General features: G+C 40.8%; 1 protein-coding gene across 1 annotated transcript in view; it reads left to right on the forward strand.

Moving 5' to 3' along the window:
* The first annotated feature begins 1,365 nt into the window (after nucleotides 1–1,365).
* Nucleotides 1,366–14,706, forward strand: part of znf407 (zinc finger protein 407) — a 173,869-nt gene continuing 160,528 nt past the window's right edge. Inside the window, exons 1-4 of the mRNA XM_086114551.1 lie at nucleotides 1,366–1,446; nucleotides 2,596–3,271; nucleotides 6,817–8,949; nucleotides 13,745–13,859. Coding sequence (XP_085970677.1) covers nucleotides 2,701–3,271; nucleotides 6,817–8,949; nucleotides 13,745–13,859 — 2,819 coding nt within the window. The 5' untranslated portion in view covers nucleotides 1,366–1,446; nucleotides 2,596–2,700. The remainder of the gene's footprint in view (nucleotides 1,447–2,595; nucleotides 3,272–6,816; nucleotides 8,950–13,744; nucleotides 13,860–14,706) is intronic.

Below are 14,706 nucleotides of genomic sequence, written 5' to 3' on the forward strand. Positions count from 1 at the left end.
CTACAGATGACATAATAGCAGAGTAGAGTACCGAGAAGGAAATGATAGTTGCGCTTGCAGTCCCTGGAGAACATTAGAATTATATCAGAGCAGAGGCACAACCAATACTTCAGATTCATTATTTATTAATAATCTCAAACACAAATTTCTCAAATTGAACTCTGGATTACGTTTATAAACACATATATTTTCTCTGTGTGTACTTTATACCCAAACATCACAGTGTCCTCATTAGTGGATGGATTGCTTTTTGGACCTGACTCTGTGTTTATAAGGTGTGATGCATTTTGAAGCTGCATTTGCCTCACAGTATCAAAAATCTGAAAGGTTCCATGCCCTGCCATTTTTCCTTCTTTTTTTTTTTTAATAATCTTTGATTTCCTTTTGCAGGTTTGCAAGACAATTTGGGCTGGAAATGCCCAAGATGCCCATTATCATGCGACAAAATGTGGTCACAACTTTCACATGAATATTTTATATGTAGCAGTGGCGGATGTGGGTCTGTCAAGGAGGGGAAGCTCAATTTAATTTCGGCCTACATCATAAAACGTGTCAGTTTATTTATACGTGGATTCTACTCTCCGTTCCTTTTCAAGAAAATTATCTGTGACCCTGTCATACCAGCAAGGCATCTTTTCCAGGGACTTAACTAATGTCCTACAACTACAGCAACTACAATAAAACCCACCAGAAATGAAAGATTAATTTGTCGCGAGTCCTTTTCAACAAAGAGAGTGTCGCTCAGATGATGAGAAGAAGTCTCCAGTTCAATTTAGAACAGAATGAGAATTAAAAATGCCCCCACGATGCCTACACTAAAAGATCGGTTGACTGGCTCATTTAGCTGTCAATCAAAAAGCAAAATTGCTATATTTCAATGCATTTGCACACATAGATATTTTTATTGATAGTTTAACAATCAGATATGTGAACAAGATTGCAAAAGGAAAAAATACCCTTCATTAATTGACTAACAAATAAAAGTGACCTAAACAGAATGTGCCATGAATTAGGCTTTTTGTTCTCTTGCATATAAATACAAACATAACCTAACCAAAGTTGTTTTTCGTTCCTAAATGTAACCACATTAACCAATTTGTTTCTTCTTGTTTAACCTCAAAAACTACTCTTTTCTTTTCCCACCTTCAAAATTATGCGAGCACTAAAATGTAGCACCCTGAAAAATTCAGTGAGTGATTTACAGTAATACATTTTTAATGATTACATTTACCATACAACTCGTGAAAAGTTCTGTGACTTGAAGTGGATTTGACGGTTCGAACACTTTATGACACTTGTTTCTCCGATGAACTTGAAAGCAGCATTGAGGTCCGGAAAAAGCGGGTAGAAGTTCCGCCTTAATGTGACGTTTCGCTCATGCTACGGTACGCCATTTGTGTCTAGCCACAAAAAGCGCGGACAGTGGCGATTTTTGGAGAGTCAAGGGTGAGTTTGACTTAATGAACGTGTTTCGTCGTAGTATTAGTACCGTCCTAAACCACGAGTGGTTTGCGCCAACCGCGGTTCTGTGCTCACCGCATTATACGTACTGTTTTTGGACGGTTTTAGGTAACCGACGTTAGCCTACTTTTTGGGCCTCTGTGCCGCCGTCGTTTTCTGTGTTTCATAAGAATTAAGACCCACCCTTCACTTTGCTGTGATTGGCCTATACGGCTAATGGCGAAATTCAATTGGTTAGTCTTCCCATAAGTGTTGAGTAGCAACTCCTAGCTCGCAACGTTTCCCGACTTCTGCATTAGATCGATTCATCAGTGTATTAAAAAGAGAATTCCACCACAAAGCGTTTTCACACGTTGTTGGTTGTGATGTTGTACCATGTCTCGCAGTTCTTTAAATAGCGGACGTAGTTCGGTCAACTCAGTGTTACTTTTTAGCTAATACACCTGACAACAGGCTTAGCACAACTAATATGACCTCATATTAAAACTGAAACCAACAAATTTCCAACGGATCACTAGCAATCATTATATTATATTGCTGTACGTCAGTAGCTTTATTTAATTAAATTTGTGTGCATTCTTTTCCATTCTGTTCTACTTTGACTGTACCGAGTCTAAGGACACCTTTCGCACGTTTGACGAAACGGCAACAAACATCAACATTTCGCTGGTCTGGGTGTAAATTGTTGGAGTCTCCTGCCAAAATGCATTACGTTGCATGAACAAGTATGCTGCAGAAAGCATGGGCAAACAGTCTATTTAATCCATGCAAGGTGCGGTTTAGAATTACTACAATTATTTGTGTATCTTTTAGCTGCGTGAGCCAATTTCTAGCATCCGACTGGCTCTCCCCAGCTACATTCTTTGAACAAAGTAATTGGTGTGTGTCTGAAGTACGAAAAGAAAAAAGTTTACTCGATAAAGGAACCCGCTTGCAATACTGTTTAAACAATGTGCTTCTGGAAACACTAGATGGCGACTTGTGCGCGAATTTGTTGTTTTTGCTTCTGGAAAGTTTGACTGCATCACTCTTATTGCAGTGGTTTACCGAGATTCAATTTGTGTGCCTCTGATTTCTGTATTAGGGTAATAAACGCTTCCAAGTTGAAATTATGTGCTGTCCCATTTTGTGTAGGTGATTCATCTGTCATCAACTCAAGTTTTCACACTTTCATATAAATGGAGCAAGTTAAGACGTTGATCAAAAACGAATCTTGAACTGGAGGGTCCTTGAAACAAAATGCCAAAAAGGAGTTGCGAAGATAATGTCCAAATGGCGGACGTTCAAGCCAACTCACCTAGTAGGACTTTGAAGCCTGAAAAAAAGGATGGGGAACTGACTCGAGGGCTGCAGGAAGACACTGTGCCCGAAGATGTGAGTACTCGTTGCTCTGTTTGTGACTTCTTAGCAAAATGTCCAAGATCACTGAAGATTCACTATGCAAGGAAACATAAAAAGAGCACAGATAAAGCTGCAAAACTTGCAGAGGACAACCAAACCATTTCTGATGATAGTCGAGGCGAAGTTCAAAAAGAGATGGCCATGGAGACAGAAAGTTCTGCTGTGTCAAATCCAGGGCCAGGACCAGATGATCCAAGATCTGTTTCTCCCGATGATAGTTGCAGTCAAGTTGCAATGTCAGAAAAACAGTCAAAACAGGCCATATCCATTCAAGAGAGAAGAATGAGCAAACGAACCCCCAAACCCAAGATTATCTATTCATGCAACTACTGTGGACTTGAGTTTCGGGACAAATCTCCCCTTGATGTTCATGTCCAGCGATACCACAGCAAAGACAGCCCACGGACAGGTGAGTTTTTCCTCTATGCACTCGGTCATTGATCGAATATACCTTCCTAAACAACGAACGTGGAACTTCAGTTTACGAGCGACCCGTTTTACAAACAATTCGGTTTAGGAACCTTTTTAAAAATTACTTCAAGTTACACACTATTTTAATTTTGTTTGTTTATCGAACGCATAAACAAGGATAAAAAAATACAGAGAAAGCACATGAATAGTCTTTGAGCACTGTTTACATGTTCAAAAGGGAGTCGGGAGAAGTAAACAATTTATCTCGTCCTCGATTTATTTTCACTTATTTCTAGAGCTGTCAAACGATCAAATGCAAATGTCATAATTAACTCCAATTAATTCAAAATTAATCGTGATTACTCACACATTCTTTATCGTTTCTGAATTTCCTTTTATATTTTTTTGTCCAATTTTTTCCCGTTTTAATGCTCTCATCAACATGGAATCATGAATCAGTTTTCTATGTGCAAAATGCAAATATTTACTGAAACAACGATTTTCAATTTTACATGAACATTTTTCACTTGGAACAGTTATTCACACATAATCTCTCACACAATATTACTGTCTATCAACAACAGTGAAAAAAAGATTTTGCCACACAACAGCGTCTTTAACAGCCCTTTTTAGGGAATCAAAACAGAGCAATATAAAATTATAAAGTGCACATCTAAGTTAAACTAGTACTCAGCCTACAGTGGATTTAAGCCATGGTTGCATATTTCGTTTTTCTCAAGTTTGCTTTGAACACAGCATTCAGGCTATGTTGTTTCTGTTGGTCCTTCTTGCGTGGAAGTCCCTCTATGGTTTTGTGGAGACATCATTTCGGATGACCAAACTTGTTTTGAGGCACAACACAACACTGGAGACATTTTATTTTCAGTGTGTTCACTACGACTGCCCCGCTGAACTCTCGACGTGCCTCAGCGCACAGTCACTGTCAGACGAACACAGAGAGGCGTCACCCCCTTTATTTATATGGACACGGAACACGGTAACCTTCCACACAAAATAGTTCCAAACAAGTAACAATCGCATCAGTGGCATACATCGTACTCAACAGGCTACTTGCTCTTTATTCACCAGAGGCTCATCAACCCCTTCTCTTATTTCTCTCCCGAAACAGTGTCTTCTCCCGCTTGGTGTACCTTAGCCTTCTCCGCTACGTACAATCTCTGTACACAGCTTGTAATGGAGGCTCCCGCTGGCAATCCGGAGTGGAGTCGTTCGATGCAATGCGAATGATTTGAGCTTGAGTCGAGCTGTGGACAATGTTGACAGGCTTGCATGCAGTAGCCATACATTTAGCTATGGCTTCAGCAAATTTGTTCTTCGCCGTGTTATCCATTTTCTTCGCATTGAAATGATCCATAGCTGTCTGTCTTAGACAAGGGGGCGGAGTACTCACATCAGCTGTGTGCTTGGCCATTAAGTGGTAATTCAGACTCGACGTGCTATGATGATAGCTCAGTTTACGACTGCAAAACATACAGGTAACTTTGGTCTTGTCAGTGGAAGAATATGGCAACTTTTTAAAAGTAAACTTTCCATTCATAAACTCTTTAAGTATCCGTTTTCGGTGTCTCGCGCTGCCGTGGCTGGCAAAACAGACATGGGCATAGACGTCTGCAGCACGCTTGTTGTTTTGTTTCTGGTTTATTTGTAGAGCAACGTAAAATCCGCTGTGACGTGTGCCGCGTTAATCTCGCAAGAAAAAATGTAATCACGTTAAAATTCATTTAAATTAATGCCGATAAAAACGCGCTAAACTGACAGCTCTACTTATTTCATAATCATGCAATCATAGGTTATTCATTTATTATATTCCAACAAAAGTAAAAATAACATACACTTAGACATATACAACTGCATTTACACAATGCGTACATATGCCAACAGCATGCGTGCATGTGGTACATAAACACGTTCATATAACCCCATACACATACAATTTTCATTACATTAAAAGGAATGCGTCCCAACATTTCCGCATTTCAGTTGTTTCACCTATTTATACCTGATAGGAGCCAATAGGAAGGAGCACTCTACAATAAATAATGACTGGCCCATCCTAATTCTTTGTCACTGCTGTTATGTACAAAAATACACTTTTTTTTAAAAACAATATCCTGAGTTTTTGTACAGTGAGTTTTTTTAATATCGCCAACTTCTGCACAATATCATGATCATTGTCAAATTGTGAGGTTCATATTGTGACAATACAATTCATTACATCTTCATACATACCTTGAAATTAACACCTCTTATGGAGACACACATTTGCTTCATGTTTGTTCTTTAATTTTTAATTTTTTAAATTTTTTAATAGACACTTGTGCCATTTAGGTCATAGCAACGTTCTCTAATTTCAAACAGCAACTGAGTACCGTGTCAGAGTAGATTATTGTGTACCGGCACTTTATACATTATTTGTGCTGTTTTGAACTCAACTAGATCATAGAATTTCAGTTTTTAATTTGATGAATATCGATTAATCATTCCTATTGCTCTTTTTTTGTGGTTTGAAAACAAGATATTTAATTTATGTTTCCCCATATTTCCACACAATAGGTCAGTTATGGTCATAATGAACAATATAATGTGCATTATGGTTTGGTATTCAGGAGCTCCTTTGTTTTGTCGAGGATCTCTATTTTTTAACATTTTTCTTTTGACATTATCTCTGTGTGACTTTCAACATGATTCTGCTTCAATTCATACTACAAGAAATTAATTTTCATCCCTTCTATTTCAATTGAATGTACCATAATTTTGAGTTGGTGTTTGGTTTGTCTCGTGCCAAGAATTCGAACATTTGTTTTATTTTTAGTGATAATGTGTTCAGTTGATTTCCCACTTAAGTCAGAACGTTTTTTTTTTTCAAATTATCTCCATAGTAGTAGAGAGTTGTCATTGGCAAATGCAACACATTTAAGTAGTTTTGAGACACAGAAGATATCATTTATATACCATATGAATATTTCAGGGCCGAGCACAGACCCCTGGGGAACTTCGTGAGTGATCCACAAGTGATTGGATTGAACTGCGCATAATGATATTTGCTGTCGAAACAACAGTCTTTACATGGCCAAGGAAAGCTCCCAACTTTTCATTCTCGTGTCGCATAAACAACATTGGCTCAGTGGTTCAGTTATCTTTGTTTTTTTTGCCTAAATTTCCCACCACATGCCACAATGAGGTGGTGGCAATGTTGGCCCAGCAGTTACCACAGTGAAAGTGAATATTGCTGTACCAAATAAGCTAAGACAATACAGTGGTTTGTTAGTAAACATTGTTATTTCATCGTTATTAATACTGTTCCCACCCATTTCTGTATTGCAAAAATCTTTACCCACAACCATTACCTTGGATTGCGAAGGTTTCGGTTTGAGAATGTAACCTGAGGTTCCACTGTGCAAGTTTTTGTTTTGAATTTTGTCATTTCTGGCAGATGTGAAATGGTTACCACCAAGATTAGGAACGATACAAGGGTGCATCTCCAATTCAATTGCCTGAAGTAGCTTTGTCCTTGTCTTTCAGTTGATGCAGAAGAGTACATGGAGGAAGAAGAGAATGTTGAGGACACTGAAAGTGCTTTCAAGATCACCACTTCACAAGTGGAGCCAAAATGCACAGGGAACAGATTTAAGATTAAGTGTGCAAATTGTGATTTAAGGGTTTCCACACTTTGCTTCTTGGAAAGCCATGCTCGCATCAAGCACCCCGGCCTGGATTGGTACCGCTGTAAATTATGTAACTTCTTTTCTGCTACATCTCAATGGATGGACAAACACCTAAACTCAGATATTCATAAGCAACATCAGAGCACAGAACATAGTGCTTCTCATTCCTGTAATGATTGTGTTGAGAGGGTAGCTAAAGGAGATGGAGGTGGAGACGACATAGGTGGTGAGGCTCTGGGAATCCAAGAAGAAATGGAGGCTGCTAAAGTTGTAGATGAGGAAGACTTGGAACTGGAACCTCCCAAACCGAAAAGAGGAAGACCAAAACAACAGGCTTCAACCAAATGTGGTTACTGTGGCTTGGTAGTGTCTAATGCTACCAACCTCAGTGTCCATGTCCGCCGTAAACACAGCAAAGAGTATGTTTACAAGTGTACTCTGTGCAGCTATAGCTGTGTGACCAAAGGAGACATCGATCGCCATTGTATCACCAAAAAACACAGGAAACGTGTGCAGCAGTGTGAAAATAGCAGCCCTGTGAAAAATAATGCTGAGCCTTTACTCCAGGAACCCACAGATACACAATCTCAGGAAGCAAATGAAGCCTCAGAGGCCAGGGACATGCAACACGAATCACTAGGCTCGAAAAAACACACTGAAGAAGAGCAAACACTGTCACACACGCCCCCAATAGAAGGTCATCATGACTCTTTTGCTTGCAGTCATTGCAATTTTATAGCTCACTCAGTCCCCTCCCTCAATCTTCATGTGAAACGAAAGCACAGCAGAGACTTTGAATACGTCTGTTTGGCATGCAGATACTATGCCGTAACAAGCGAGGAAATGTCTCGTCATGCCAGCACAGAGAGACATAAGCAGAAAAGCAAAATATTCCAGGCACTACAGGAGAATGGTGGCCAAAAAGCTTTGCAGACCTCAACGGTACCCCCCACTGATCTTATTGATCTTAGCGGTGCAATGGTTCATCCTGAGTCAGAACCTTTAAAGCTACCAGATGATCCAAATCTAAATTCCGAAGAAAGCCCAAAAGAAAAAAAACAGCCAACAGTGGCATCTTCTCTCCCCGTTGAGCCTGTTGACACTGTGGCCATTTTCGCTGGCAAAGCAAAGGAAAAGCAGCCAGAGAGCACCGCGTCTTCCTCTGGTGATGATTGCACGGTAGGGAAAACAGCTCAGTCTGAGCATGTGCCCCAAGCGGAAATGGCACTTGAAGTGGAACAATCTCCACAGCAAGAAATTCAAGAACAAGAGGACACATGCATAGAAGGGACCAGCACAGAAAAGAGCTGCAGTTCAGTCCCAAGAATGTCCACTGCCCGACCTTTTGATACCTGCATTATGTCCGTAAAGGCCCTAGCTGAACAGGGGCATCCATCGCTGGAGGGTGTTGCTCTCGAAGGTGTGGCTGCTGTTAAAGGCTTGACAGGAGAAGCACTAATGCCCTCTGGGCTCCTGCCCCAGTATGTCAAGAAGCTTGAACACAAGGAAGTGAGCGTTGAAGCTAAAGTGAGAAACGCCCGAATTCGCTGTGACGACTGTGGCTTTTTGGCAGACGGCCTAAGCGGCTTGAATGTGCACATCTCAATGAAGCACCCAACCAAGGATAAACATTTCCATTGTATGGTGTGCGGCAAGTCATTCTACACTGAGAGCAACCTGCATCAACACTTGGCCAGCGCTTCCCACATCCGAAATGAGCAGAACAGCGTCGATGAACGTCTTGACGGCGGTGCATGCTTCAAGTGCGCAAAATGCACTGATCGCTTTGAAACGGAGCAAGAGCTGTTCAATCACATCAAGGAGAAACATGATGAGCTGCTGAGACAAGTAAACAAGTATGTGATTGAGGACACAGAACAGATCAATCGTGAGCGGGAGGAGCACCAAGGCAACAAGTGCAAGTACTGCGGCAAGGTGTGCAAGAGCAGCAATTCCATGGCTTTCCTGGCACACATTCGCACACATACCGGTATGTATGCTGTTTTTCTACTCTCCCTTCGTCGCTATCTCACATGTACAGTGGACATAAAAAGCAAACAAACCCTTGTTAGATTATAATTATATGTATGAGATGTACAAAAAAAAAATCTCAGTGCATAAGTGTGACCACCTTATTGCTACGCTTACTTACGGTATATGTTCCTGGCGGCTAGGAATTCACGTTTCAGGCCAACATGGTCATTCGGGATGGCCTCGACACATGGGGAGGTGATGGGCAAACGTGGCAGGCCGTAATTGCAGTGGTGTGTGTGTGTGTGTGTGTGTGTGTGTGTGTTTCATTGTATTATGAAATGCCAATGAGCAGAGCAGAATTTTATTTATTTTTTCATCCGTTTTCATTTTCTGCATTGTTGGGGTCGGGCGAGAGCCCCCTTTGGCCGTGCTAATGAGTGTCGCCTCCAAAGTCATCTCTTTTCAGGAGACCTGAAAAATAGTTAAACCATTAACATTTTATCATCAAAAAGAGCAAGGCATCTTCAACACTTTAGATTGTTCGATAACATGTAATCGTTACATGCACATGTGTGTACTGACCAATAGTACAGAATTGTGAAAAAAATATTAAATGAAACAAATTCTGACATCGGAGGAATTGGGCCGATGCCAATGATATCCAGTGTATGGTCCCGTGTCTTTGTGCTTTTAAAAGCAGGTCAGAGCTCTTATTCCTCATTAAAATGCATGATCAAAAGCTGCTCTTACTCTGTAACTGACAAGTTGTTTAATATAAGTAAAATCTGGGCAATTATACAGATGGGATGGATTTTCAGTGCCAGGGCACAACAGACTAGAATGGGCCATAAAACGAGCTGAGAGTGCCATGGCAAGATAGTGTAGATTGGGTCATAAAAATTCTGGTGGAGTGAAACCCTGTGTCTTTGTCGTTGATGTTGTATATATTGGGAGAAAAGGTTAAAACAAAATCTCAGACGGTGTGTAGCTTTTTTTTTCTCAATATTAATTCATTTTAAAAACCTTCTTTAATTTCAATTCTATGCAAACAAGTATGTTATATCACATCAATGTACCCGGTACATTAAAAAAAGTATAATTGTACCAACACGAATTATATTATATGAGTCGCGCCTCACTTTACAAGAGAATGACATGTTTCCCTACCATCTTTCTGCTACGGAGTCAAATCAGCCGATGACAAATTTGCTGGATCAATGACAACACCATGTGTAACCACTGCAATGCACTTACTTCATCATTTGAGGGCATACTAGGAGTCGTTTGTGATGACATTTTGCTGTCTGCGTCTCTCTGAGGGGCGGCCCGGTGGTCCAGTGGTTAGCGCGTCGACCTCACAGTGCAGAGGTTGTGGGTTCCATCCTGGCTCCGGCCTCCCTGTGTGGAGTTTGCATGTTCTCTCCCATCCCTGCGTGGGTTTTCTCCGGGTACTCCGCTTTCCTCCCATATTCCAAAAAACATGCATGGCAGGCTGATTGAACACTCTAAATTGTCCCTAGGTGTGAGTGTGAGTGTGAATGGTTGTTCCATCTCTGTGTGCCCTGAGATTGGCTGGCAACCGGTTCAGGGTGTCCCCCGCCTAGTGCCCGAAGACAGCTAGGCTAGGCTTTAGCCCCCCGTGACCCTTGTGAGGATAAAGTGGATCAGAAAATGGCTGGATCGATGGGTGTCTCTGAGTCATCCGCTTGCTTCAAAAATGCGCTCACTTCAAAGTTAGCTCATTGCATTCTATTAGTTCACCACTAGATGGCAGTGAAAAATCAAACATTTTTACACACAGTCCCTTTAACTTGGGGCCAGAAATCGTCCCAATCTTTAACTAAGATGATGGACCATATTACAATAGATGAGATGTGATTTTTTTGTTCTAATTAATCTGGAATGTGTCACTACATTATGCTATTTTGTAAATGACAAAGTTTGAGTGATGCATGTGACTTGTGGTACCACATGATATTTATAGAATTTGGATATAATTTGAATGAATCCTAACCTAAAACCTAAGCTAAAGGAGAGATACAATATCACCTCGTTTTGCCAAACAGACCTATGGCAAAGCTCATGTCCGCAATAGCCAGGTAAAAGCTGTTGCAGTAGAGGTGACGACAAAGACTGATTAGGCTTCAGACCAGCGAGAGAAACGCTAATGGACCGCAGATTGGGATTCCCCGAGCAACGCTTGCATGGTCAGAGACATGTGCGACTCATAATTGATGTGTCCATTACCAAGACTCAGTTGTAATTATAGTCAATAAGTCTCTGTAAATGTGTTAAAGCTGAGGCTAAAAGCATTGGAGGTCCAAAGAGAGGTGGGCTAATAATTTAAAATAATCAATGCAGACGTATTCAAAGCCTTTAATTTCCCTTGTGTCCGGACGTCCACAGTTGTGTGTGTATGTAAGTGGTAGAATGCCGAGTGAATGTGTGTGTATGTCAGCCTTCATGGCTAGTTGATTATTCCCAATCCATTAAGATTTATCCTGTCATTTATAATGCAAAGCAGGGCATTGCTAAGGGCTTTGACAAGGAAATGTTCGACAGGTTAAGAACAGACGGTGTTCTGTTACATTTCCCTGACCATGTGCATTAATTGCTTTTAAAATCAACTTAATGCATGATTGAGGTGTGAGGGAACCATCAATAAATGCCCTTTTCTGCCTTGAATGTTTCATTCCCTCTCTTTTGCTCAAGCATTAATGACCCTTCGAGTCCACAATCCATTTTCTCTGTCTGTGGATCGTGTATGTAGATATTGTCCTGCATTCCAACAAATTGCATCAGGGGAAAAAAAGCAATTTGTTCATATTTTTTTGTGCCAAATCTCATCTATGGCCGCCGAGGTTTGTTGAGAGTTGGAGTTCAAATACCAGATTAATTCTGAGCACAGTTACTTTGTCCTTAATGACAGTTGGAATGTCTAAACATAATGGATTCCCCTCTGCCTTAACAGGATAACGTCTGCGACATCGATCGTGCTGAGCGATGACAACATTATATTTAGCTGAGGGTTTACGGTTTTGTTAGGGTATTTGCATTTCCGTGGCCAAGTGGTTAAATTGTCACCTGCCAATTTGGGGACCCCGGTTCAAGACCATACACACGGCCACGATGTCCTTGAGCCTGACACCAACACCCCAAACTGCTCCAAGGGCACTTGTGCAGCCGCCTGCTCCAGTGTTTGTTCGCCATGATGGGTCAAATGCAGAGGTCAAATTGTGTGTACCGGTACATGACAAAAAAATGACGATTATTCTTCCTCATGTCAGCCTTTCATAATGGTGCAAAACACCAATTTCTCTTCATTTTCACAACATATGGCATTTGGTATTATTGCTTAAGCTCCCTCATTATGTTGAATTATTTACTTTTTATATGGCATTCATTTATTCTTGGAATGTGTTTATGGGGTTTTGTGAAGCAGCTCAATAGGGGTCTGCCACTTTTGAGGCTGGGAGCATGTCCAGATCCTTTTAATTACGACCTAGTTTTTATCCTCTTGATTAATCACTGAAGGTAGTGGGAGGCTGCACAAAGATTTGTCAATTTGTCCCTTAAAGAAAATGTGTGCACATTTCCATTTTCCCAGCGAGGGTTCTACTGGAATTTGCATTTTTAGGTAAATTGGTCAGTTTTTCATTTGAGTCATTTGTCTGACTTTAGACTGAGCCTCAAAGTAATGGGTCCACATGCCAAAGATGCACATTCACACAGTTGATATGATATTAAAAAAAAACCTGAAACTGCATCTTCATTGGCCTGATTTCGCTTTTGACAAAATATTACACATGAGACCAGTTGTAAAAGCCAGTTAAAAAAAAAATATATATATATATTGGATGTGGTTAGTTGTTAGCGATGGGTGATATGACATCATTAAAGAATGATATTTTGAGTAAATGTTGAATTACCAATTTTATGTCAATACAGAAATCCCCTTGAGTAGCACGTTGTTGCTAATGTCACTAACAGTTGTTTTCGATCTTTCATTACGTCTCTTAAAGGGCCCTACTTCGGTGTCCACTGCCAGTGTTGCACTTAACTGTGGGTATGGGTAGAGTTGTCTTTTGGTACTTTCCTAGACTGGCACAAGTAGAAGGGAGCGTTTGAAACATGCTTTGTTGTGGGAGGTAACTCACCGACTTTTAATCCAATTGAATCAGCTCCCCTCATTCCCTTTAGATTCAGTGCAGAGATAGGTACGTGGTGTACATGGCATGTAGATAGATGCAGGAGAGCGCAAAATACATTTACAGGTATAAGGAATTGTGGATGATGTAAAGAAGATAAGATAAGAAAACCTTTACTTGTCTCACAATGGAGGAAATTGCATTTTACAGCAGCAAAATTTGGAGGGAAGAAAGTAGAAAAACATGAAGTATTTGCATGCATAAAATACATTTAAAAATGAACTGTACACAGTACAGAATGCAATATAAAATATATGATATAAGCATATATGCAACTGCATAAGGTGGCTGTGGTATTTGCAAATGGGTGAGTGGGGGTGAGTCCAGGTTTTCAGGTGCGTCTATTCAGTAGCCTGACAACAGTCGGCAGGAACGAACGGCGGTACCTCTCCTTCTTGCAGCGTGGGTGTACAGTATCAGTCTCTGGCTAAAAGAGCTGCCCCGTGCTCTTAGGTTGGCCTGGAGAGGGTGGGAGGGTCTTTCTCTAAGTACTTCACACATGACAACAACTAATCCAAAAAAGAAAAAGAAAAAGCCACTACTGGTCAAAACATTTGCATGTTTTAATAGTTCTGTGCATGAACTCTCCAATTTTTTTCACAGGTTCAAAGCCATTTCTATGTAAAATTTGCCACTTTGCAACGGCTCAGCTGGGAGATGCCAGAAATCATGTGAAAAGGCACCTTGGCATGAGGGAGTACAGATGTGACATCTGTGGGTGAGTTTTAAGATTTAGTCATTTCATTCTTTTAGAATCTATTGGCCTTCCAGTCTGGTGTTGTCAAGTGATATGAGTTTAGAAACTGAACGTCACAAACTGTGGTTAATGCATAATTTGAACATTTGTGGAAGCAAAACTCAGAGCAATTTGGCCGCTTTTAAATAACTTGAACCGTACAATGTTTTTCAGACAACTGTGTTGCAATGGTGTCGCAACTATTAGAATGCAAAAGTGATTAGATCATCATCTGCTGAGTTTTACTGAAGTGTGTGGACGGGTTGAATACTGTGAAATGTCGAAAAAGTTTCCAAGTCTCAACTCTGCTTGGAATTGTTGCCACACACACACACACACACACACACACACACACACACACACTATATATATATATATATATATATACCTACTCCACACCTATGTCCTTTCTTTTTACTATGTTATCGACCTTATTTTCTGTCAAATTATTACTATATATGTTTTATGTTCAATAAACAACAACACCTACTGGCTAAAGAAACTCACAGCACTCCATGAGCGCCTAGCAGCACAAATGAACCAGCTGCTGAGGGATGGGACTCACCCAGGATGGCTAACCAAAGGGCGAACGATCCTGATCATGAAGGATCCCTCAAAGGGTGCAGTCCCATCCAACTATCGGCCAATAACCTGTCTCTCCACAACATGGAAGCTCATGTCAGGCATCATTGCGGCTAAGATAAGTGGACACATGGATCAATACATGAGCGAAGCACAGAAGGGCATTGGTAGAGATACCAGAGGAGCCAAACATCAGCTCCTGGTTGACAGAACAGCCGCACAAGACTGCAGGTCCCGACGTACCAAT

The sequence above is a fragment of the Hippocampus guttulatus genome, chromosome 6 (assembly GCF_054856545.1).
Source record: "Hippocampus guttulatus isolate MCC_2025c chromosome 6, RoL_Hgut_1.0, whole genome shotgun sequence".
NCBI lineage: Eukaryota > Metazoa > Chordata > Actinopteri > Syngnathiformes > Syngnathidae > Hippocampus > Hippocampus guttulatus.